The following is a 22,604-nucleotide window of genomic DNA, read 5'->3' as shown; positions in this document are numbered from 1 at the left end:
CCCATTTGAACCCGGTCAAATCAGTCTGTCAGTCAGAGCGATGGCCACTGTGGTTAGAAAAGGAACTGTGTTCTTCGGAGTGTTGCAAGGACACTGTACCAATGTATTTTCTCTCTCCTGTACTTCAGACTCAGTCAGCATGTCAACAGTGAAGAACATCAATGTCAACATGAGTCTGGGGCTAACCCTCACCCACACAGCTACAGAAGATAAGTTCATGGTAAACCTGTTTTTATACACCACTACATCAGTATAGAACTTCTAGCTATCCTAACCCTAATCCTCACCCGCACAGCCACACAAGATACATCCATGGTTAACAGGTTTGGAATCATTGCATCTGATTCTTTACAGCCACACAAGATCGATTCATCATGATCAACAGCTTTAACATCGCTGCAGCTGGATAGTTCATATAAGATCTTATCAGTCAATCAATCCCACATGTTTAGGGACTTGGGATTGATAGCCTGAATGTAATGTTGTTTTGGATGTTTTACCTTATATCTTGCGCGTCGTCTTGTTCTCCTGGTAGACATGTGGACCTCTGTGGGCTCAGAAGTGTGGCAGCCAGTATTATTACCCAGGGATCTGTGCAGAAGTGAACCCTCTCTTCAACCCCCTGTCTTCGTTCTCACCCGCCCTTCAAAGTAAGAGTCCTTCATCATTTGAAATATCCTGAGCCTACGAGTTATGTATTGTTTTCACCATTGATTAAAAGTATAAATTAAAGCTCGAGTCCTCATTTGAAACGATAACAAAGTGTCCTCCCCACCCCCGTTGTGCTAAAAAAGCTAAGGGGTGGGGCTAGAGAAAAGGTAACCACTCTCAAATTCCTAGAAAGAGCCGCGGATGTACATTTGCCACCACATTTTGAGGCTATGTATAGTTTATTTGCATTTATGTTGTTCACAAGTGTACACGTTGCCGTAAAACAAGCTTATATTTTGTGTTCTGATAGGGTACCAAAAAGTTGAACTAAGCTCATGAGGCATTTCTTAGTTCTATTCTTCAAGAACCAATGGGTACACAGCTGTAGAAAAAATGGATGAGACAACTAAAGATTCTAGCTTTCAGTCCTACTGTATGTCATATTTTAACACCCCTTTGTGGTTGGAGTTATGAATGATTACCATGGAAAATGCACGTGTTGACATGAACTCAATTCTTATCTTGTCTTTCCAGCTTGTGGGGGTCCAATGGATATTGCTATTATTGTGGATGGATCCAACAGTATATATCCCTGGCCACCAGTTGTGGCTTTCCTCAAGAAACTGTTGGAGAATTTAGATATTGGACCGGATAAAACTCAGGTAAGTGTGCTCACAGTTATCAATGTATATCATTTACCACTTGTCGAGGTTATTGACAATGCGTCTTTTAAAAGGCAGAGATCTCATTCATGGTTAACACTGCATATATCAGCTCAGTCGGAGATCGCCTTTAAAAGCTGCATTGTGGACCACCCGCAGTCGGATTGAATCTTGCCCCGAGTAAATGATCTATCCTTATCTGTTTTTGTTGACTTTATGTTCATGTTTTCAGGCAAGTATTATACAGTACGGGGTTGAGCCAGTCGTTGAATTCCATCTGAATGCCTACAAAACCAAAGACTCGATCATTGCGGCTGCAGCGAACATTCTCCAGAGGGAAGGCCTGGAGACAAACACCTTCCGCGCCATTGACTTTGCTCGGTGTGTCTCAGTCTACAACACTTTCTATTCTTGCAGTGTCAACATAGTCTAAATTCTGCACCCCAAATGGCACCCTATTCCCTACATAGTGCACTACTTTTGGCCTGAAATAGTACACTATGTGGGTGCCATTAGGGAGGCAAGCCTAAAGCATTTCCTCCTGTTCTCTGCTAGTCAATGGGTCCTTAGGATCACTCTTTTGTTGCTGCAAATTTTCCTGTACAGCAGGAAATGCAAACTTGTAGTCTATTCAAGGTTTACAAAGGCTTCTAAAGTTTGTAATTTCCACTTTAAAATGTCAAACTTTCCACTTTAAAATGTCAGATCAAGCTCTACAAAAAAAATGTCATTAGAAGCCACATAATAATTCACATTTTCTGTTGCTGCAGGATTATTTGCTGTAGAAAAGTGGCTCAAATTAAGATCCTACATCCTAATGATGCAGACGATTACATTGATGAAAGCAACAATCATTCCACAATATTAAAGCTGATCCATCCACAAAACCTTTTTTTTTTTTAAATACAAAAATATCTGTAAGTGATCGTGACCTTCATGTAATTTAAATATATATATCCTGACTCTGTTGACTCAACATATTTATAAAAAATAACATCAGGATTAGAATCTCTCTGTACACACCCCCCTCCCCCCCCCAATGGGGTTAGAATTGAGCACTTGAATGGAATACAACACAATGAAATGTGTTCCGAACAAACGTTTTAGAAGCTTTTTCTTTACATTGGGTATTGAATTAGGTTGGAATATGTTGAGATGGGACACTTTTTTGACCTCGTGTCTCAGACAGAACGCGTTCCTGCCCAGGAACGGGGCTCGACCCGGAGCCAGCAAAGTGATGGTGGTGGTGACGGACGGAGAGTCTCACGACAAGAACCTCCGAGACGACGTCATCAGGAAGTGTGAGAGTGAGAAGATCACCCGCTTTGGTATTGCTGTGAGTAAATATCCCACCTATTTGGTTGATCCTTTATTTATCCAGGTTAGTCTCTCGTTGACATAAAATCTCTTTAGCAAAAGACACCTGGATATACAGTACGTACAGTGTTGAGTGTGAGGTATTAACATTTACTGTTTGAGACCTTTGATACCCCTATAAAATGGCATTATTATTATTACGGTATATCAATCTTCCCTTTCATTCTAATATCAATGATTTTAAAACTAATTCCTTATTATGTTTTTTTTCTAGGTCCTTGGGTATTACATAAGGAATGACATTGACACTAAGAACCTGATTGCGGAGATCAAGTCCATCGCCAGCACCCCGACAGATAGGTATTTCTTCAACGTATCAGCTGAGGAGGCTCTGCTCGAGATCGCTGGATCTCTGGGAGACCGCATCTTCAACATTGAGGGTAAAGTTGTGTTCTAAAGCAATGCTGAATTTGTATCACGGTCCATTCGAACAAGAGTTACCATTTACAAAACCAGAAATAGTAGCACGGCCACTTTATTGCACTTAACCTAACCTGTCCGTTGTGGTTTCTGTGGGGGTTAGGTACTGGGAAAGGTGGTGACTTTCAGATGGAGATGTCCCAAGTGGGATTCAGTGCCCACCAAACCAAGAAGCAGGTATGGGATACAAACCCCCAACTCTTACTTTAAATCACTTAGTCTATTTGGTAGCATTTTATTTCACGGGTGTCTACGTAACACATTCGTAAACACATTCGTAACACATTCGTAACACATTTGTAAGCAGTACCTGAACATTTCTTAGTGTGTTTTTAACAGATACTCTTCTCGCTCTCATTACAGAACATGATTATGCTGGGTGCCGTGGGGGCCTATGGCTGGAGTGGTACTGTGGTTCACTACACCACCCAGAAATCGGACATCTTCCCCAAGACGGCCTTTGAGAGAATCCTAGAGGACAGAAACCACAGCTCACTATTAGGTAAGTGAGCTTGCAATCATCTACGAGTCAATATTGTCTCCTTTATCTTCATTTGATGTTGTGCTATTGTATTATGAGTTAATCAACACCAAGCCATTCTAAGTCCTCTTGCTTTTCCAACAATTTCTAACTTCCTTTGAATGTGTATTGAAGCTCAAACAATAGATCTTTATTTACAGTGTGACTGGCAGTAAGACGACTAGCGCTGGACATTGTTACACGTTTATCCATAATATCCCGTTTGGCTGTTCTGCACAGGCTACTCTGTGACAACGCTGAATGATGGCAGCACAGAGTACTATGTGGCTGGCGCTCCTCGGTCCAACCACACTGGACAGGTCATAGTGTACATCATCAACGGCAAGGGACAACCCACCGTCATCGACTCCCAGAGAGGAGACCAGGTAAGGCTCTCTGATTAAAATGGAAGAGAAGAGCGGTTGACAATGGTGACAGTTCTGTAAGTCGCTTTGGATGAAAGGGTTTGCTAAATGGACCATATTGAAAAGAAGAGCACGTCAATTGGTGTGTTGTCAGATGTTATGGCTCTCTACAATCTCTATCTATCATACAGTATCTCTCTCTCTCTCTCTCTCTCTCTCCAATGATCTATCATATCTGACTTGTCCGATTTGTTCCCATCTGCTTCGTAAACGTCGTTATCCTTTGTTTCTGCTCATTGATTCAAAATATATGTTCCTCTTAATAGTTTGCTGTATGCGCTTTCGATTCTGTAGATAGGCTCCTACTACGGCAGCGTACTCTGTCCTCTGGATGTGGATAAAGATGGTGTGTCTGATCTACTACTGGTTGGAGCTCCCATGTTCATGAACGAACAGCAGAAGGAGATTGGGAAAGTCCATCTCCTCTCCTTCACAAAGGTAAGCCACACATCTTATTTTTGTTCACCTTTATTTAAGCAGGTAGGCCAGTTGAGAACAAGTTCTCATTTACAACTGCGACCTGGCCAAGATAAAGCAAAGCAGTGCGACACAAACAACAACACAGAGTTACACATGGAGTAAACAAGCATACCGTCAATAACACAATAGAGAAAGTCTATATACAGTGTGTGCAAATGGCGTGAGGAGGTAAGGCAATAAATAGGCCATAGTAGCGAAGTAATTACAATTAAGCAAATTAACACTGGAGTGATAGATGTGCATATGATGATGTGCAAGTAGAAATACTGGTGTGCAAAAGAGCAAAAATGTAAAAAAAAGTCAATTAAAACAATATGGGGGTGAGGTGGGTAGATTGGATGTGCAGCTGTGGTGATCGGTTAGCTGCTCAGATAGCTGATGTTTAAAGTTAGTGAGGGAGATATAAGTCGATTTTTGCAATTCGTTCCCGTCATTGGCTGACTTGGTGCACTGTACACCAAGTCAGCCAGACAAATCTTCCTTAAAACTGTTTATATTTTTTGAGTGCAGACCCACCACTGTACATTTCATCTAATGGTTTAATTTTCGGTGTACTCACGGCATTCTCTGAGCACAGTGGTTTCAAGATCTTTTGAAAGTCTCGCCTTCATAAAGTACACAAATATTCATTGTTTGTTTTCCATTAGTGTTTTCCATTGTTTGTTTTCCATTGGTGCTTCTAGGGCATCCTAAGTGTTCAGGGGTTCCTGAAGGGTCCGTCCCCAGTGGAGAACGCTCGTTTTGGGATGTCTATCTCAGCGGTGCCTGACCTCAACATGGATGGCTACAGTGATGTGGTGGTGGGAGCCCCACTGGAAGACAACAATAAAGGTGTAATCTATGTCTTCAACGGGGACAAGAAGAGACTCAGGACACAGTATTCCCAGGTAGCTGCGGGTTGAGGATTGTGCCTAGTGCTATCACTCAACGCAACCGTATCCCAGCTCTTGTCGCTCAGCTAGCACAGGAGTGGGCAAACTACGGGCCGCGAGCCCATTCAATCCGGCCCACGGGAGGTTTTAATAAAAAAATAACTTTTATGGTGGGGGGGGTGGTATTTTGTGTTGAAAAAGGCCACACTTGAACGTCTAAAACGACATAGAAAGTATGTAAAAATGATAATAGATCTATATATTTTTAATAACTGACATTTTTCTGGCCTGCAATTTGTTTTTTATCTGTGCGGCCTCCTGTTGAGTTTCTAAATCTCGATGTGGCCTTCGAGCCAAGAAATTTTCCCACTCCTGCCCCACCGCCATGTCACAACTGAACCTGTTGTGTCTACATATAATTATCTGACGCTTTGAGATTCACTAGAAGTGTTTCTCAATCTGATGGAATTCAGCCAACGTGAGCATCTGATGTGGGATCAAGGGTAAAATCATGTTTTATCCTGTTCATTTCAGAAAATCCTGGGCTCCAAGCTGGACCCTGCGTTGCGGTACTTCGGGAGGTCTATGGACGCCAGCTCTGACTTAAACGATGACACCATACCAGATGTCTCAGTGGGGGCTTATGGAATGGTGGTCCAGCTCTGGTGAGACTCGCTCAGTCGTTTCTTTCTCTTTTTTTATTTTTTCAATTTTATTTTTCTTAACCCTGCTCTTTCGGGCAACAACTAAATAATTTGGTTTCCCTCAAATCACATGCGTCTCACAAGTTATCTACTCGAGTTACAGTGTTTACTTTAGACTTGATATCCTCACATTGGCAGCTGTTCATTGCAGCTGAACAACTTATTTTGGTTCACAATAACCCCAAACCCGAAGAAATGAAATTACAGTAGGTTCTGAGAGAAACAGCTCATACTTACTGTATCTCCTCAAGTTTTAGTTGACTGAGTGAGATGTGCCGCCTCATGCAAAGCCTTCTCTTACATAACTGTGGGAAAGCATTTAGTCTTGTCACCTCCTCACGCTCCATCTAGAGAGCAAAACAGCTGGGTGGATTTGGTTTAAAGAGATTGGATTATGCTGACCATTCCCATCTGGATCTGACACTGTTACTAACCACTTCCACGTAGTTGCTGATGTCACTTATACAATCAATACATCAATCAATCAATCAGTCAACCAATGAGCCAATCAGTTAATCAACACCTTAACCAATCTGAAGTTGACTCATGACTCATGTAGTTGCCTTGTGATTGAAGCATCTCTCAGTAGATGTAGTCATTCAAAAACATAAAAGAGCCGGTTAGCTTTGATATAGGATTATGACTCACTGATTATGACCTCTCCCAGGTCTCGGGGTATGGCCGTGGTGACAGCAAGGGCAACCTTCAACCCTGACACGGTCAGCATCCTGAGTAAGACGTGCAGGGTCAGTGGGAGGCTGGTGTCCTGCTTCAACACCTCAGTCTGTTTCAGCGCCACCTTCAGGCCCAAGATACCTGTAGGACCTGTGGGTAAGCCCTGCTTCTTTTCTTCTCTCTCTCTCTGTCTCTCTCTCTCTCTGTGTCTCTCTGTCTCTGTCTGTCTCTGTCTCTCTCTGTCTCTCTCTCTCTCTCTGTCTCTGTCTGTCTCTGTCTCTGTGTTAGTATCTCCCTCTAATTGTGTCTTGTTGCCTGTGCTACTTCTCACCTCAGCTCTCAGGTTCAACCTGACCCTGGATGCTGAGCTCCAGTCGTCTCGTGTCACCTCCAGAGGTCAGTTCAGGAACTCAGAGAGAGTCCTGCAGAAAGACATCCGGGTTTCCACCGGGGAGGTCTGTGAGACACTAGAGGTCTTTGTCCAGGTAAAGAAAGATAATATGAAAAGGTTTGATGCTGATTTGCTGAATGAGGTGTGTCTGTTTTTTCTCCTTTGTCAGGCCTTGTTGAATTACTGTGTTCATTTATAATGGAGGAAACATCCTTTTAACAAACTCTTAAAACTCTCAGGAATATTACCAAGATTAATGTTCACTTGTATGTACAGTACCAGTCAAACATTTGGACACACCTACTCAGTTTCTCTTTAGTTTACTATTTTCTATATTGTAGAATAATAGTGTAGACATCAAAACTATGAAATAACACATATAGTAATCAAAAAAGTGTTAAACAAATCAAAATATATTCTAGATTTTAGATTCTTCGAAGTAGCCACCCTTTGCCTTGATGACAGCTTTGCACACTCTTGGCATTCTCTTAACCAGCTTCACCTGGAATGCTTTTCCAACAGTCTTGAAGGAGTTCCCACATATGCTGAGCACTTGTTGGCTGCTTTTCCTTCACTCTGCGGTCCAACTCATCCCAAACCATCTCAATCGGGTTGATGTTGGGTGATTGTGGAGGCCAGGTCATCTGATGCAGCACTCCATCACTCTCCTGCTTGGACAAATAGCCCTTACACAGCCTGGAGGTGTGTTGGGTCATTGTCCTGTTGAAAAACAAATGATAGTCTCACAAAGCGCCAAACAAATGGGATGGTGTATCGTTGCCGAATGCTGTGGTAGCCATGCTGGTTAAGTGTGCCTTGAATTCTAAATAAATCACTGATGATTTATGATTGATGGACTGTCATTTCTCTTTGCATATTTGAGCTGTTCTTGCCATAATATGGACTTGGTCTTCACCAAATAGGGCTATCTTCTGTATGCCACCCCTACCTTGTCACAACGCAACTGATTGGCTCAAACTCATTAAGAAGGAAATTAATTCCACAAATGAACTTTTAACAAGGCACAACTGTTAATTGAAATGCATTCCAGGTGACTACCTCATGATGCTGGTTGAGAGAATGCCAAGAGTGTGCAAAGCTGTCATCAAGACAAAAAGGGTGGTTACTTTGAAGCATCTCAAATATGAAGTATATTTTGATTTGTTTAACACTTGTTTGGTTACTATATGATTCCATATGTGTTATTTCATAGTTTTGATGTCTACACTATTATTCTACAATGTATAAAATAGTAAAAGTAAAGAAAAACCCTGGAATGAGTAGGTGTGTCCAAACTTTTGGCTGGCACTGTATGTATGTATGATGAAAAAAAAACAATGCCCACTACTTTTCTGTATTATCTTGTGGTTTTCTTTAGGATACTTATACAATTCCAATAAGTTCATTGAGTTCTGATCCTGCTGATGAGAATTAGCTTTGTAGTCAAATGAATGAAACTAATACATAAACTCCTATATTTTGCTTACTTGTCTGACAGGAGGCCCCTGACTTTGTGAGCTCAATCGGTCTGCGTGTGGACATCACTCTGCAGGACCCAGACTCCAGTCCTGTTCTGGATGTTCTCAGTCCCACTGCCTGGGAGTTCTTTGTGAGTTACCACTCAATTAAAATATCAATATAATGGGATGTACATTAAATATATGTTGATGTTGCAATTGCTTGCAGTTGTTAGTAGGAATGAAAATATTGTAGTTTTAGACAATTACAGTAGGTAGCGTTATGGTTGTGGAGGAGGCTATGGTTAGGGTTGCACCCGTATGTGGACATGAAACTAGGAGTTTGAGCTACGTTTGTGGTTAGGGCTAGGGTTAGGGTTGAACTGGACGTGGACATGAAGCTGGGATTAGGTTTTGGGTTGTGGTTGAGTGTTAGGGTGGACATGGGATGTGGATATGAAGCCAGAGTTAGTGGTACAGTTGTGGTTGAGGCTAGGTTTGGGGTTGAACTGGGATACGGCTCCTCCACAGTTCCCAATACAACAGAATGCTGGGGCTAAACACCTACCACTGCAACTGGATCCTGGACTTCCTGACAGGCCGCCCCCAGGCGGTAAGGGTAGGTAGCAAAACCTCCGCCGCGCTGATCCTCAACACACGGGCCCCTCAGGGGTGCGTGCTCAGTCCCCTCTTGTACTCCCTGTTCACTCATCATTAAGTTTGCCGATGACACAACAGTGATCCTGATCACCGACAACGACGAGACAGCCCTTAGGGAGGAAGTCAGAGACCTGGCCGTGTGGTGCCAGGAGAACAACCTCTCCCTCAGTGTGATCAAGACAAAGAAGATGATTGTGGACTACAGGAAAATAAGGACCGAACACGCCCCCATTCTCATCAGCGGGGCTGTAGTGTAGCAGGTTGAGAGCTTCAAGTTCCTTGGCGTCCACATCACAGGAGACTGAAAGGATTTGGCAATGGTCCTCAGATCTTCAAAATGTTCTACAACTGCATCAAATCAAATCAAATGTTATTTGTCACATACACATGGTTAGCAGATGTTAATGCGAGTGTAGCGAAATGCTTGTGCTTCTAGTTCCGACAATGCAGTAATAACCAACAAGTAATCTAACTAACAATTCCTAAACTACTGTCTTTTACACAGTGTAAGGGGATAAAGAATATGTACATAAGGATATATCAATGAGAGATGGTACAGAGCAGCATAGGCAAGATACAGTAGATGGTATCGAGTACAGTATATACATATGAGATGAGTATGTAAACAAAGTGGCATAGTTAAAGTGGCTAGTGATACATGTATTACATAAGGATGCAGTCGATGATATAGAGTACAGTATATACGTATGCATATGAGATGAATAATGTAGCGTAAGTAACATTATATAAGGTAGCATTGTTTAAAGTGGCTAGTGATATATTTACATCATTTCCCATCAATTCCCATTATTAAAGTGGCTGGAGTTGAGTCAGTGTTAGTGTGTTGGCAGCAGCCACTCAATGTTAGTGGTGGCTGTTTAACAGTCTGATGGCCTTGAGATAGAAGCTGTTTTTCAGTCTCTCGGTCCCAGCTTTGATGCACCTGTACTGACCTCGCCTTCGTCTCGTCGTTGTTGGTAATCAAGCCTACCACTGTTGTGTCGTCCGCAAACTTGATGATTGAGTTGGAGGCATGCGTGGCCATGCAGTCGTGGGTGAACAGGGAGTACAGGAGAGGGCTCAGAACGCACCCTTGTGAGGCCCCAGTGTTGAGGATCAGCGGGGAGGAGATGTTGTTACCTACCCTCACCACCTGGGGGCGGCCCGTCAGGAAGTCCAGTACCCAGTTGCACAGAGTGGGGTCGAGACCCAGGGTCTCGAGCTTGATGACGAGCTTGGAGGGTACTATGGTGTTGAATGCCGAGCTGTAGTCGATGAACAGCATTCTCACATAGGTATTCCTCTTGTCCAGGCGGGTTAGGGCAGTGTGCAGTGTGGTTGAGATTGCATCGTCTGTGGACCTATTTGGGCGGTAAGCAAATTGGAGTGGGTCTAGGGTGTCAGGTAGGGTGGAGGTGATATGGTCCTTGACTAGTCTCTCAAAGCACTTCATGATGACGGAAGTGAGTGCTACGGGGCGGTAGTCGTTTAGCTCAGTTACCTTAGCTTTCTTGGGAACAGGAACAATGGTGGCCCTCTTGAAGCATGTGGGAAAATCAGACTGGTATAGTGATTGATTGAATATGTCCGTAAACACACCAGCCAGCTGGTCTGCGCATGCTCTGAGGGCGCGGCTGGGGATGCCATCTGGGCCTGCAGCCTTGCGAGGGTTAACACGTTTAAATTTTTACTCACCTCGGCTGCAGTGAAGGAGAGACCGCATGTTTCCGTTGCAGGCCGTGTCAGTGGCACTGTATTGTCCTCAAAGCGGGCAAAAAAGTTATTTAGTCTGCCTGGGAGCAAGACATCCTGGTCCGTGACTGGGCTGGATTTCTTCCTGTAGTCCGTGATTGACTGTAGACCCTGCCACATGCCTCTTGTGTCTGAGCCGTTGAATTGAGATTCTACTTTATCTCTGTACTGACGCTTAGCTTGTTTGATAGCCTTGCGGAGGGAATAGCTGCACTGTTTGTATTCGGTCATGTTACCAGACACCTTGCCCTGATTAAAAGCAGTGGTTCGCGCTTTCAGTTTACATTTACATTTAAGTCATTTAGCAGACGCTCTTATCCAGAGCGACTTACAAATTGGTGTTTCACGCGAATGCTGCCATCAATCCACGGTTTCTGGTTAGGGAATGTTTTAATCGTTGCTATGGGAACGACATCTTCAACGCACGTTCTAATGAACTCGCACACCGAATCAGCGTATTCGTCAATGTTGTTATCTGACGCAATACGAAACATGTCCCAGTCCACGTGATGGAAGCAGTCTTGGAGTGTGGAGTCAGCGTCGGACATATTCGTTGGACAGACCTCATGCGTGGGAGCTTCTTGTTTCAGTTTCTGTCTGTAGGTAGGGATCAGCAAAATGGGGTCGTGGTCAGCTTTTCCGAAAGGGGGCGGGGCAGGGCCTTATATGCGGCGCCAGAAGTTAGAGTAACAGTGATCCAAGGTTTTTCCACCCCTGGTTGCGCAATCGATATGCTGATAAAATCTAGGGAGTCTTGTTTTCAGATTAGCCTTGTTAAAATCCTCAGCAACAATGAATGCAGCCTCCGGATAAATGGTTTCCACGCGATGCGTGGAGAAACCCGTTGGCTGCACCGCTTCGGATAGCGTCTCTCCAGTGAGCCATGTTTCCGTGAAGCACAGAACGTTACAGTCTCTGATGTCCCTCTGGAATGCTACCCTCCGGAGTCTGACCAGAAGACCGCCTCGTTTCCCTCTTTTTCGGAGTCGTTTTTTTGGGTCGCTGCATGCTATCCATTCCGTTGTCCTGTTTGTAAGGCAGAACACAGGATCCGCGTCGCGAAAAACATATTCTTGGTCGTACTGATGGTGAGTTGAAGCTGATCTTATATTCAGTAGTTCTTCTCGACTGTATGTAATGAAACCTAAGATGACCTGGGGTACTAATGTGCCCTGAAATAACACGTAAAAAAAAAAAAAACTGCATAGTTTCCTGGACTAACTGGTGCCCTGGCGGCCATCTCTGTCGGCGCCGGAAGTAGAGAGACCATCCTGATGGGTTGCATCACTGCCTGGTATGGCAACTGCTCTGCCTCCGGCCGCAAGGCGCTACAGAGCCTAGTGCATGCGGCCCAGTACATCACCGGGGCCAAGCTTCCTGCCATCCAGGACTTCTGTACCAGGCGGTGTCAAAAGAAGGCCTTAACAATTGTCAAAGACTCCAGCCACTCTAGTCATAGACTGTTCTCTCTGCTACCGCATGGCAAGCGTAACCAAGTCTAGGTCCAAGAGGCTTCTAAACAGCTTCTACCCCCAACCCATAAGACTCCAGAACACCTATTCAAATGGCTACCCAGACTATTTGCATTGCCCCCCCCACCCCCTCTTCTACGCTGCTGCTACTCTCTGTTCTTATCTATGCGTAGTCACTTTAATAAATGTACCTACATGTAAATTTTACCTCAATTACCCTGGACTAACCGGTGCCCTGGACTAACTGGTGCCCTGGACTAACCGGTGCCCTGGACTAACTGGTGCCCTGGACTAACTGGTGCCCTGGACTAACTGGTGCCCTGGACTAACCGGTGCCCTGGATTAACCGGTGCCCTGGACTAACTGGTGCCCTGGACTAACTGGTGCCCTGGACTAACCGGTGCCCTGGATTAACCGGTGCCCTGGACTAACTGGTGCCCTGGACTAACTGGTGCCCTGGACTAACCCGCACATTGACTCTGTACTGGTACCCCCTGTATAAAGCCTCGCTATTGTTTTCTTACTGCTGCTCTATAATTGTTTGTTACTTTTATTTGTTACTTGTTTTTTAGGTATTTTCTTAAAACTGCATTGTTGGTTAAGGGCTTGTAAGAAAGCATTTCACTGTAAGGTCTACACCTGTTGTTTTCAGCGCATGTAACAAATACAATCTGATTTGATTTTATGTCGTGTGAACTCTTTACAACAGATCCCATTCTCCAAAGACTGTGGCTCTGACGATGTGTGTTTGAGTGACCTGCTCTTGAAGTTGAAGAAAGGAGAGATGATTCCCAGGTGAAATCTGACACACTCTCAACCTAGCCTAGTAAAACCAGACTGAACACCGGGCTCAATGTTGAGCACGGCATTCAGTCTTGTTAAACCAGGCTACTCTCAACCTACACTCTTCCTCCAAGAGCTCAGGAATAACAGACATGTATCCTATTATTAGACAAGTATTCCCATATGTTTTTCTATGGGAACAGACAAATAAGTCCTGTTCTGTTGGTCTGGTTTAGTGGGAATACACTTCCTCTATAAGTTGAATGACAGACCGGGATTCAAGCAAACCCCAATGTGCCGACATTGCACTGCACTTGACTTTCAGAAGCAATTTCCTTGACTTTCACAGAAACGGCATTTGCAGTAAACACTACAGATGCGGCTCAAACATTTATAACCTTTAACAGTCAAATGCAGTGTGATTTGTTTGAATACCAGCCGTTATTATGACAGACAGACAGACCGGGACAGACAGTAGACGTACAGACACAAACGCACAGACAGCACCTCTTAAAGTGAGTGGTAAGGTCGTAAACCTTGGCCAGTCAGAGGGACATATGTTATTTTCACTGCTCCAGTTAATGGTGACACCATATATGGCCCCATGAGATCTGTTCATGGATCCCCCATCAAACTGTGGTGTCTTCATTCTACAGCATTTCATTTCCCCCATGCACATACAGGTAGAATTATACATTCATTCTGACCCCCTCAGTATTGTTCTGAGTAAAACGACTGTTGTGTTTTGCAGCTCGTCTAGGATGCTGGTCAGCTTCAAGGACAAGAGGCTCTCCTTCACTGTGTCTGTGACCAACAAGAAGGAGAATGCGTACAACACCCAAGTCACGGCCATGTACTCCAAAAACCTCTTCTACGCCTCCATCAGTCCTCCAGTATGCATCAGCATCTTTGCTTTGTACACACACGCATGCCCTTAGAGAAGGGCTATTTTGATATTTATCAGTAAGCATTTACCTAACGTTGTGTTTCATTTCAGAGTGATGGAACAGAGGTGAAGTGCACCTCCACCAAGGAGTCTCTTACCCTCTCATGCCAGGTGGGGTACCCAGCTTTAAGGCAGAACCAAGAGGTATGACCTGACGACAAACGACAAGACAGCCGTCGCGTGTGTAGGTCTCTGTCGGCCGGGGTTGCCGTTCCTAAACAATACACTGTTCCCTGCAGGTGACATTTGGAATCAACTTTGACTTCAACCTGAATCAACTGCAGACCGAAGCCGACGTGAGCTTTGAAGCTCTAAGGTAGCACTTGTTTGCTCGTTTGTGTACCAACCACAGTTGATCATATAGTGTTCTCTGTTAGGACTCTGGGTCTTCTTCTGTTGCACGGGCTTATTTCTCCTCTCTACAGTGACAGCACAGAGGCGAACCCGTCAGACAACCAAGCCTCTATCTCCGTCCCTGTCCACTATGACTCAGAGATCTCCCTCTCCAGGGAAGCCAATCTCAACTTCTATGTGGTTGACATGGACAATGAAGCGAAGACCGCAATTAATACCTTCAATGACATCGGTCCGGAGTTCAAATTCTCTCTGAAGGTGAGAAATCATGCGCACACAGCTACACGGTCCTTTTAGTACTTTATAATGTACACTGGTTTGCCAGTCTGTGATAAAATACTTCCTTTCCCCTTGTGGTAGAAATGGTAAGAGAAGTATGACGCGTCAATTAGAAGTGTCTTCTCTTCTGTTTAGGTCTCTACAGGGAACTTCCCAGTCAGTCTGGCCTACCTCACAGTCTCACTGCCCAGTGCTACAGCGAGAGGGAACCCATTGCTGTATGTGACAGGAGTCAAAATGGAACCTGTGGGTATAAATAACCAGTCAACCTGCCTTGTCTCCAAATAACTAGCTTTGGCAGAGTTTGTGCCCCTCGTATTCGTGTCAATAGTCTTTGCTGCCAGGTCCCGTGCCAGTGTTGTTTTGGAATACAGCTGGGTTGTGCTCAGGAGAGAGAAAACAGAGGGAAACAGATTAAGTGCAATGCGGGGCTCTATTCAATCCGTAGTGCTGAAGATCCGCTTTAGAGCGCTATTGACAATTAAAGGCAATGTTCCCGCGGTCGGACACTGCATTCCCGTTCCCGCGGTCGGACACTGCATTCCCACGGTCGGACACTGCATTCCCGTTCCCGCGGTCGGACACTGCATTCCCACGGTCGGACACTGCATTCCCCGTTCCCGCGGTCAGACACTGCATTCCCTTTCCCGCGGTCGGACACTGCATTCCCTTTCCCGCGGTCGGACACTGCATTCCCTTTCCCGCGGTCGGACACTGCATTCCCTTTCCCACGGTCGGACACTGCATTCCCTTTCCCACGGTCGGACACTGCATTCCCTTTCCCACGGTTGGACACTGCATTCCCTTTCCCACGGTCGGACACTGCATTCCCAGTGAACGGTGCATATTTCAGCTCAATCGGAAATGACCTTTACATTTTAACGTGTATCTTCCGCGATACTTCAGTGTGTCACGAACTGGCTCGTAGCCCGTAACAAAAAAGGGAGACAACGTGGAGATCAAGGAATAACAAAAAATATATTTATTCACTAAAGTAAACTATAAACAAGTAACAATGGTATGGTGTGTGTCGTCAGTAGTGTAAATGGTTGCGTGCATACATGCAATAATGAGGGGTGTTGAAAGTTGCCAAAGCAAACAAACAAACAAAACAGCCCAAAAAATGCCACGACCAAAATCTAACAGTGTGTCTTGCGTGGAGAATGTCCCATTTCGCTGACGACCCTCCGCAGCCCGACATCCTATCAAGAGCAAAGAGAGAGAATTCGGCAGACAGAGTGGGAGGGTCGTCGCAAGTGAAACGGATTGAATCCAGCCCGAGGACGTGCCACCTGACCAATACGAATACAAATGTTGTTGCTGTTCTGCAGGCTGGCGAAGTGAGCTGTGAAGTAACCAGCCTCGTCAACCCTCTGAAGATCAGTGAGAAGCCTTACACAGCATCCTTCTTCAAGGAGAACCTAATGGGCACAGAGGATCTGGTGCGTGCGTGTGTGTGCGTGTGTGTGTGTGTTCTTTTGACAGACAGAGACAAAGATAGAGTCACAGTGTATATCTGATGATCTCCTCTGAATACATGTCCTATTGTTTTCTGATATTTCCAGAACTGTAAGACAGCCAAGTGCCAGCCTATGAAGTGTGTCCTGAAAGACATGGGGATAAAGAGCGATTTCTTCGTGAACGTGACCACGCGGATCTGGAACGGCACCTTTGCTGCTGTACGTATAGATGGCACATTCATCTACTCCTGAACATTTACATGCTTGCTTCTCCTTCTCCCATGGAGCGGCGTCCTCTCATTGCCTCTTTCGTTCTCCTCTTGTCTTGTCTCTGAGCAGTCATCCTTCCAGTCCACTGTGCTGACTGTGAGCACAGAGATAGAGACCTCCGAGCCTGAGCTGCTGGTCGTCTCTCACAAGCACCTGACGGTACAGGACGAATACATCAAAGACATATGAATACAGCCTCACCTAATATCTTTGAAACCCAGAGAGAAGCTGTAAAAATAAATATATTTTTTTAAAGTGCCTTGTTTTTGTTGTTTTGTACAAGTTCTACACTGCCCTCTCCTGGATCTAGGATGAACAGCATATTAACAGCTACAAGACTTGTATTGCCTGACCGTTCGTAAGCGTGATACATCCCGCCTCCTGTCCTGTCCTGTCTGCAGGTTGGCGTCACCATCAGTAAACCAGGGGTGAAAGGAGAGGTGCCTGTAGGTGTTATTGCGGGCAGTGTGATTGGAGGCCTGCTTCTATTGGCTCTGGTCATTGGCCTGCTTTGGAAGGTATTGTATGCATTCAGTCTTTTGTTGACTTTACTGCTGTAAAACTCTTCACAGCAGATGCTCTGAGTTTATCCTACCAAGACCTAGAAGTACTACCATGTCATCTTTTATGTCTGTGTGCCTCTCTCCCTCTCTGTCTCTTCCTCTCTTTCCCTCTCCCCCAGTTTGGCTTCTTCCGGAGAAAGTACAAGCAGCTGATGCAGAACACTGAGGAGGATGAGGCAGAGACCGAGGGACTGGAGAACCAGGCACGGGAAAGAACCCATCTCGGAAACGACAATGTGCCTACAGACTGAGAACACATAATGACCAACGAACCACAACCACACATAAACAGTAACTGAACAAACATGAGTTGTACATACTTATTGAGCCAAGGGCTTGTTAGTGGAAAGGGGCTGTCTGGTTGGGTTGGTGGCTTTAAAATGGTTTGGGTTGTGAAGTGAACGGAGTGTTTTGAGTGAGCAGAAAGACATTGGCCCTCTGACCATCAAACACATCCATACAAAGACCCCATTATGTCTGCCATCTTGGATCCTCTATAGGAAAGTAAATAATCTACGGTGCATTTTTTACTTGCTAAACTCATACTTGGGTACTGGTTTATTTTTGTTCAAATAATTGTTGCTTTTAAGTCATAGGCCTATTGTTGGATAAGAAGCTTGTGTATAGTCATTTGTCATCTCTCTGGATGTTACTGTGCAATTTACTGTGCAATTGGTTGGAAAGCACAGAAGTATATTATAAATATCCTTTCAAATGGATATGGAAAATAGCCTACGCATAAGAGATTGTAGACACTCGGCATGGTTATCATATGTTGGCATTTGGCATGCTCAGCGTTTCCCTTTGCAATGGGAGGGGCTTGACATTCCGTTGATGCTGAGGCATCCTTTTTAAAAAAAAAAATGTTTTTTTTTAATGTGTGCGCCTCATAGCAACATTTGAACAGAATCCACAACCCTTCTTTCCTACTTTCACTGGTGCACTTCCTGCCTCTGAGTATCTCAGTCGCTGTTTTCCAGGGACAACACTGTATAGTAACCCCAGCCGTACAACTGTGAAGACACTGTCTTTAGAAAATACACTGTATTCAGATCAGAGGACTATAAAAATGGATGGATTTACTATTTGTAAAAATGTTGCGATATCAGAGCAAAAGGCCGTTTTTGAATGTGTAGAAAATGAGAATATTTATTGTGCGACTTAAATATGAAATATGTATCATTCAAATACATTATCATCCATTTAAAAAGTGTTTTACTTATTCCCGACACAGTGAAAGTAGAAATAAAATATTGGAAGCGTGTGCTGGTTCAATTGTTTATTTGTAAAGTTACTGTATCGTGATTGGGAGAAAAGCGAAGCTCGGTGTAAAGGTACGCGCAGTAGCAAAGACTAAACCCTCTGAGAGAATGTTTACGAGAAAAAATGTTGCACTGTTATTTTTCCAGATATATTTTCAATGGGTACATGCCACTTCTTTCCTGAACATTTTATAGCATTCAAACGTTTGAAAGTGTTGTATATATATATATATATACTGATGGTACATTTTATTTCATTAAAACTTTACGTGCATAAAGGTGTGACTGACTATATTTTTGGATTAGGGACAGCTTTAAAAACGGATACAGTGTGTACCTAATATTTGGCATAAAAAAAGCTCCTAGATGAGGTTAGAGGTCAACTCTGGCACTCCACTGGCACTCTTTGTTCTCTTTCCAACAGGACTCGTCAGCTTCATACACCTCCTACCAAAGACAGAAAACATCCCCCCAGCATTAGCTTCCTGTGGAACTAATTGCACTAATTCAAACTGTGTCTTCAGACAGGCTCTGCAGCCATGTGACTGAGTCACTTGACAATGATTAGTTTAGTTGTGGAAGTTCACACAACTCTTACTTAAAGTTAAACTTTGGGATTTTGGCAGTGAAGTGTAGTAATTGCATTGTTACTGCAGAGGTATATGAGCAACTTAATTGAAAGTGTTTACTAAATGTAATAATGGGTACAATGTAGTACAGAATGGTCACAAGACATATGGTAATCATTAAAGGGATACTTCAGAATTTTGGCAACAAACCCCTAATCTACTTCCCCAGAGTCAGAAGAACTCATGGATACCATTTTTATGTCTCTGCATCCAGTATGAAGGAAGTTAAGAGGTAGTTTTGCTAACCCGTGTTAGCGCAATGACTGGAAGCCTATGGTATCTACGAGTATGCTAACAGTTACCATAAGACTTCCAGACATTGAGCTAACGCCAGTGGTATCCACGAGTTCATCTGACTCTGGGGAAGTAGATTAGGGGTTCGTTGCCAAAATCCTGAAGTATCCCTTTAATGATTACCCTATGTCTCGTGACCATTCTGTACTACATCGTACCCATACATTTAGTAAACACTTTTAAAAGAAGTTGAATCGATACCTGTGCAGTAACAATAACGACTACAGAAACAACATTGTGTTAATGTGTGTATTTCAGCAATAACAATAAGAAACCTTCCGCGCTTCTCCGTCTCGAGCCACATGATCAGGTCCTGCTCACCTTCTTCCATATGGGGACGGTGGCTTTCAGGGTATCTATACAGTACTGCACAGCCTCCAGAGAGTCCCCCCGGTGAGGAGACGAGATGCCGATGATCACACTGGCCTCAGTCACAGGCACCACCCTGGAAAATAAAATAATACATCTCTTATAGCATAGTTATCCTATAGTTAGTGTCACAGTTCCCCCACCCTTAGTCCGACATACAGTAGTAACTAGTAGTAACTAAGTGTTAGGCAGGCAGGGTGGGTGGGTAGTTTACCAGGAATGAGACAGTAAGAGTTTTGTGAATCTCACCCCAGTCGATGATGAACACATATGTGCCTGACAGTCGGCCATCTTGCCCTGATGTCAGTGTATATCTTCCTGAGTTCTGATTCGGCCATGGGGATGTAGGCTTCATACTCCAGTTGCATCACTTTCATTCCTTCGAAACTGTCCCTCGTCGTCCCTGAAATAATGAATCACAATCATCACTGGCATTATGGCCTCAGCTTGGACTGAACATACTATGTGCCACAACTCTGTGTTAGCCTGCTGAACTAAAAGCTAGGCATTCATCGAACCACCTCCATTAAACATGTCAAATTCAAATGAAATTTTATTGGTCACATACACATGGTTAGCAGATGTTAATGCGAGTGTAGCGAAATGCTTGTGCTTCTAGTTCCGACCGCACAGTAATATCTAACAACTAATCTAACAATTTCACAACAACTACCTTATGCACACAAGTGTAAAGGAATGAATATGTACATATAAATATATGGATGAGCGATGACCAATGCCATCGCAAGATGCAGTAGATGGTATAGAGTAGAGTATATACGTATGAGATGAGTAATGTAGGGTATGTAAACATTATATAAAGTGCCATTGTTTAAAGTGGTTAGTGATACATGTATTACATCAAGATGCAGTAGATGGTATAGAGTACAGTATATACATATGAGATGAGTATTGTAGGGTATGTAAAAAATTATATAAAGTGGCATTGTTTAAAGTGACTGGTGATACAGTTATTACATCCAATTTTTAATTATTAAAGTGACTAGAGATTTGAGTCGGTATGTTGGCAGCAGCCACTCAATGTTAGTGATGGCTGTTTAACAGTGTGATGGCCTTGAGATAGAAGCTGTTTTTCAGTCTCTTGGTCCCAGCTTTGATGCACCTGTACTGACCTGGCCTTCTGGATGATAGCGGGGTGAACAGGCAGTGGCTCGGTTGGTTGTTGTCCTTGATGATCTTTTTGGCCTTCCTGTGACATGGGTTCTGTAGGTGTTCTGGAGGGCAGGTAGTTTGCCTCCGGTGATGCGTTGTGCAGACCTCACTACCCTCTGGAGAGCCTTAAGGTTGTGGGCGAAGCAGTTGCTGTACCAGGCGGTGATACAGCCCGACAAGGATGCTCTCGATTGTGTATCTAAGTGTTTTTGGTGACAAGCCAAATTTCTTCAGCCTCCTGAGGTTGAAGATGCGCTGTTGCGCCTTCTTCACCACGCTGTCTGTGTGGGTGGACCATTTCAGCTTGTCTGTGATGTGTACGCCGAGGAACTTAAAACTTTCCACCTTCTCCACTACTGTCCCGTCAATGTGGATAGGGGGATGCTCCCTCTGCTGTTTCCTGAAGTCCACGATCATCTCCTTTGTTTTGTTGATGTTGAGTGTGAGGTTGTTTTCCTGACACCACACTCCGAGGGCCCTCACCACCTCCCTGTAGGCCGTCTCGTCGTTGTTGGTAATCAAGCCTACCACTGTAGTGTCGTCTGCAAACTTGATGATTGAGTTGGAGGCGTGCATGGCCACGCAGTCATGGGTGAACAGGGAGTACAGGAGAGGGCTGAGAACGCACCCTTGTGGGGCCCCAGTGTTTGGGATCAGCGGGGTGGAGATGTTGTTTCCTACCCTGGTTTTCTTTTTGTAGTCCGTGATTGTCTGTAGACCCTGCCACATACGTCTCGTATCTGAGCAGCTGAATTGCGACTCCACTATGTCTCTATACTGACACTTAGTTTGTTTGATTGCCTTGCGGAGGGACTCGCTGCACTGTTTGTATTCGGTCATGTTTCTGGTCGCCTTGCCCTGATTAAAAGCAGTGGTTCCCGCTTTCAGTTTTGTGCGAATGCCTACATCAATCCACGGTTTCCGGTTGGGGAAGGTTTTAATTAGTCACCGTGGAACAACATCACCAATGCACTTGCTAATAAACTCCCGCACCGAATCAGGGTATCCATCAATGTTGTTGTCTGAGGCTATCCGGATCTCACAGGTTACTCACTCAATGCTGCTTAATCATCCTTATTTTAAACAGAAATATCCATGACACCTTACATTGGTCAGTAAAACAGTGAGTGTTCTGATAAAACAGTAGACATAAAACAGTAGCTGAGCTGTGTGTCGTCCCTACCCACCTATGAAGATGGAGATGGCTCCACAGGAAGGGCAGGTGACAGAGTCTGACACTGTGTCCACAGAGAGTTTGTCATGTGTCAGTTTAACCAGATCCCTTGGATCCCCTTCTGCCATCTGGGTTAGGAATGAGGGATGAGGACTCTAAAAGAAGCAGACATTTGACATTCAATTGAAATTGGTGGAGATTGTGAAAAAGTAGTCTAATTTACCGCAGGGGACAAAAATCGGAACCTAAAGGCAAAGTAATTCAAAAGGACAATACTGTATATGCAATATGAATTTGTCTTCCATGATTAAGAGAGTAAATGTTAATTCATTTTTGTACCTAAATTATGTTTGATTTATCCTCCACTTAACGGCGGAATAACAGCAACCTCATCCCCATCCCTAAGGCTCACACGCACGTCACCAAGGGCCAGGTACTCCTGTCGCACAGCCAAAACAACTGAATCGCGCACAGCAGATAGTCTTGGGAATAAAGAAAATACATTACATTAATAAAGTAACGAGTTAAAT

At 44.2% G+C, this 22,604-nt stretch overlaps 2 protein-coding genes across 2 annotated transcripts in view; one reads left to right on the top strand and one right to left on the bottom strand.

The window, feature by feature from the left end:
- Positions 1-18,437, top strand: part of LOC135517635 (integrin alpha-2-like) — a 30,597-nt gene extending 12,160 nt beyond the window's left edge. The window contains exons 4-29 of the mRNA XM_064942127.1: positions 129-220; positions 536-650; positions 1,186-1,313; positions 1,546-1,694; positions 2,499-2,649; positions 2,905-3,070; positions 3,214-3,287; positions 3,474-3,612; positions 3,871-4,016; positions 4,350-4,493; positions 5,219-5,422; positions 5,942-6,072; positions 6,779-6,942; positions 7,123-7,271; positions 8,676-8,786; positions 13,228-13,313; positions 14,053-14,194; positions 14,299-14,391; positions 14,487-14,563; positions 14,673-14,859; positions 15,016-15,126; positions 16,212-16,322; positions 16,446-16,559; positions 16,680-16,769; positions 17,012-17,128; positions 17,293-18,437. Coding sequence (XP_064798199.1) covers positions 129-220; positions 536-650; positions 1,186-1,313; positions 1,546-1,694; positions 2,499-2,649; positions 2,905-3,070; positions 3,214-3,287; positions 3,474-3,612; positions 3,871-4,016; positions 4,350-4,493; positions 5,219-5,422; positions 5,942-6,072; positions 6,779-6,942; positions 7,123-7,271; positions 8,676-8,786; positions 13,228-13,313; positions 14,053-14,194; positions 14,299-14,391; positions 14,487-14,563; positions 14,673-14,859; positions 15,016-15,126; positions 16,212-16,322; positions 16,446-16,559; positions 16,680-16,769; positions 17,012-17,128; positions 17,293-17,424 — 3,323 coding nt within the window. The 3' untranslated portion in view covers positions 17,425-18,437. The remainder of the gene's footprint in view (positions 1-128; positions 221-535; positions 651-1,185; positions 1,314-1,545; positions 1,695-2,498; positions 2,650-2,904; positions 3,071-3,213; positions 3,288-3,473; positions 3,613-3,870; positions 4,017-4,349; positions 4,494-5,218; positions 5,423-5,941; positions 6,073-6,778; positions 6,943-7,122; positions 7,272-8,675; positions 8,787-13,227; positions 13,314-14,052; positions 14,195-14,298; positions 14,392-14,486; positions 14,564-14,672; positions 14,860-15,015; positions 15,127-16,211; positions 16,323-16,445; positions 16,560-16,679; positions 16,770-17,011; positions 17,129-17,292) is intronic.
- LOC135517636 (molybdopterin synthase catalytic subunit) lies at positions 18,438-22,536 on the bottom strand. The gene is made up of 5 exons (XM_064942128.1): positions 22,414-22,536; positions 22,088-22,229; positions 19,977-20,130; positions 19,680-19,803; positions 18,438-18,882 (listed from the first exon to the last, which is right to left on the bottom strand). Exons 2-5 carry the CDS (start codon positions 22,200-22,202, stop codon positions 18,808-18,810), a joined length of 468 nt encoding a protein of 155 aa, XP_064798200.1. The 5' UTR covers positions 22,203-22,229; positions 22,414-22,536; the 3' UTR covers positions 18,438-18,807.
- Positions 22,537-22,604: the final 68 nt, after the last annotated feature.

This window comes from Oncorhynchus masou, chromosome 28, assembly GCF_036934945.1.
Source record: "Oncorhynchus masou masou isolate Uvic2021 chromosome 28, UVic_Omas_1.1, whole genome shotgun sequence".
Taxonomy (NCBI): Eukaryota; Metazoa; Chordata; class Actinopteri; order Salmoniformes; family Salmonidae; genus Oncorhynchus; species Oncorhynchus masou.
Note: the sequence above shows the minus strand (reverse complement) of the source record. Positions and strands in the feature narration are given on the sequence as shown.

What these genes read in the sequence shown, in the direction of transcription:
- LOC135517636 (XM_064942128.1), bottom strand. Translation starts at nt 22,202, where the DNA reads ATGGCAGAAGGGGATCCAAGGGATCTGGTTAAACTGACACATGACAAA. An exon ending in TGTGTTCATCATCGACTGGG is followed by an intron (nt 19,804 to 19,976) that starts GTGAGATTCACA and finishes TTTATTTTCCAG; the next exon opens with GGTGGTGCCTGTGACTGAGG. An exon ending in CCGTCCCCATATGGAAGAAG is followed by an intron (nt 18,883 to 19,679) that starts GTGAGCAGGACC and finishes TGTCTTTGGTAG; the next exon opens with GAGGTGTATGAAGCTGACGA.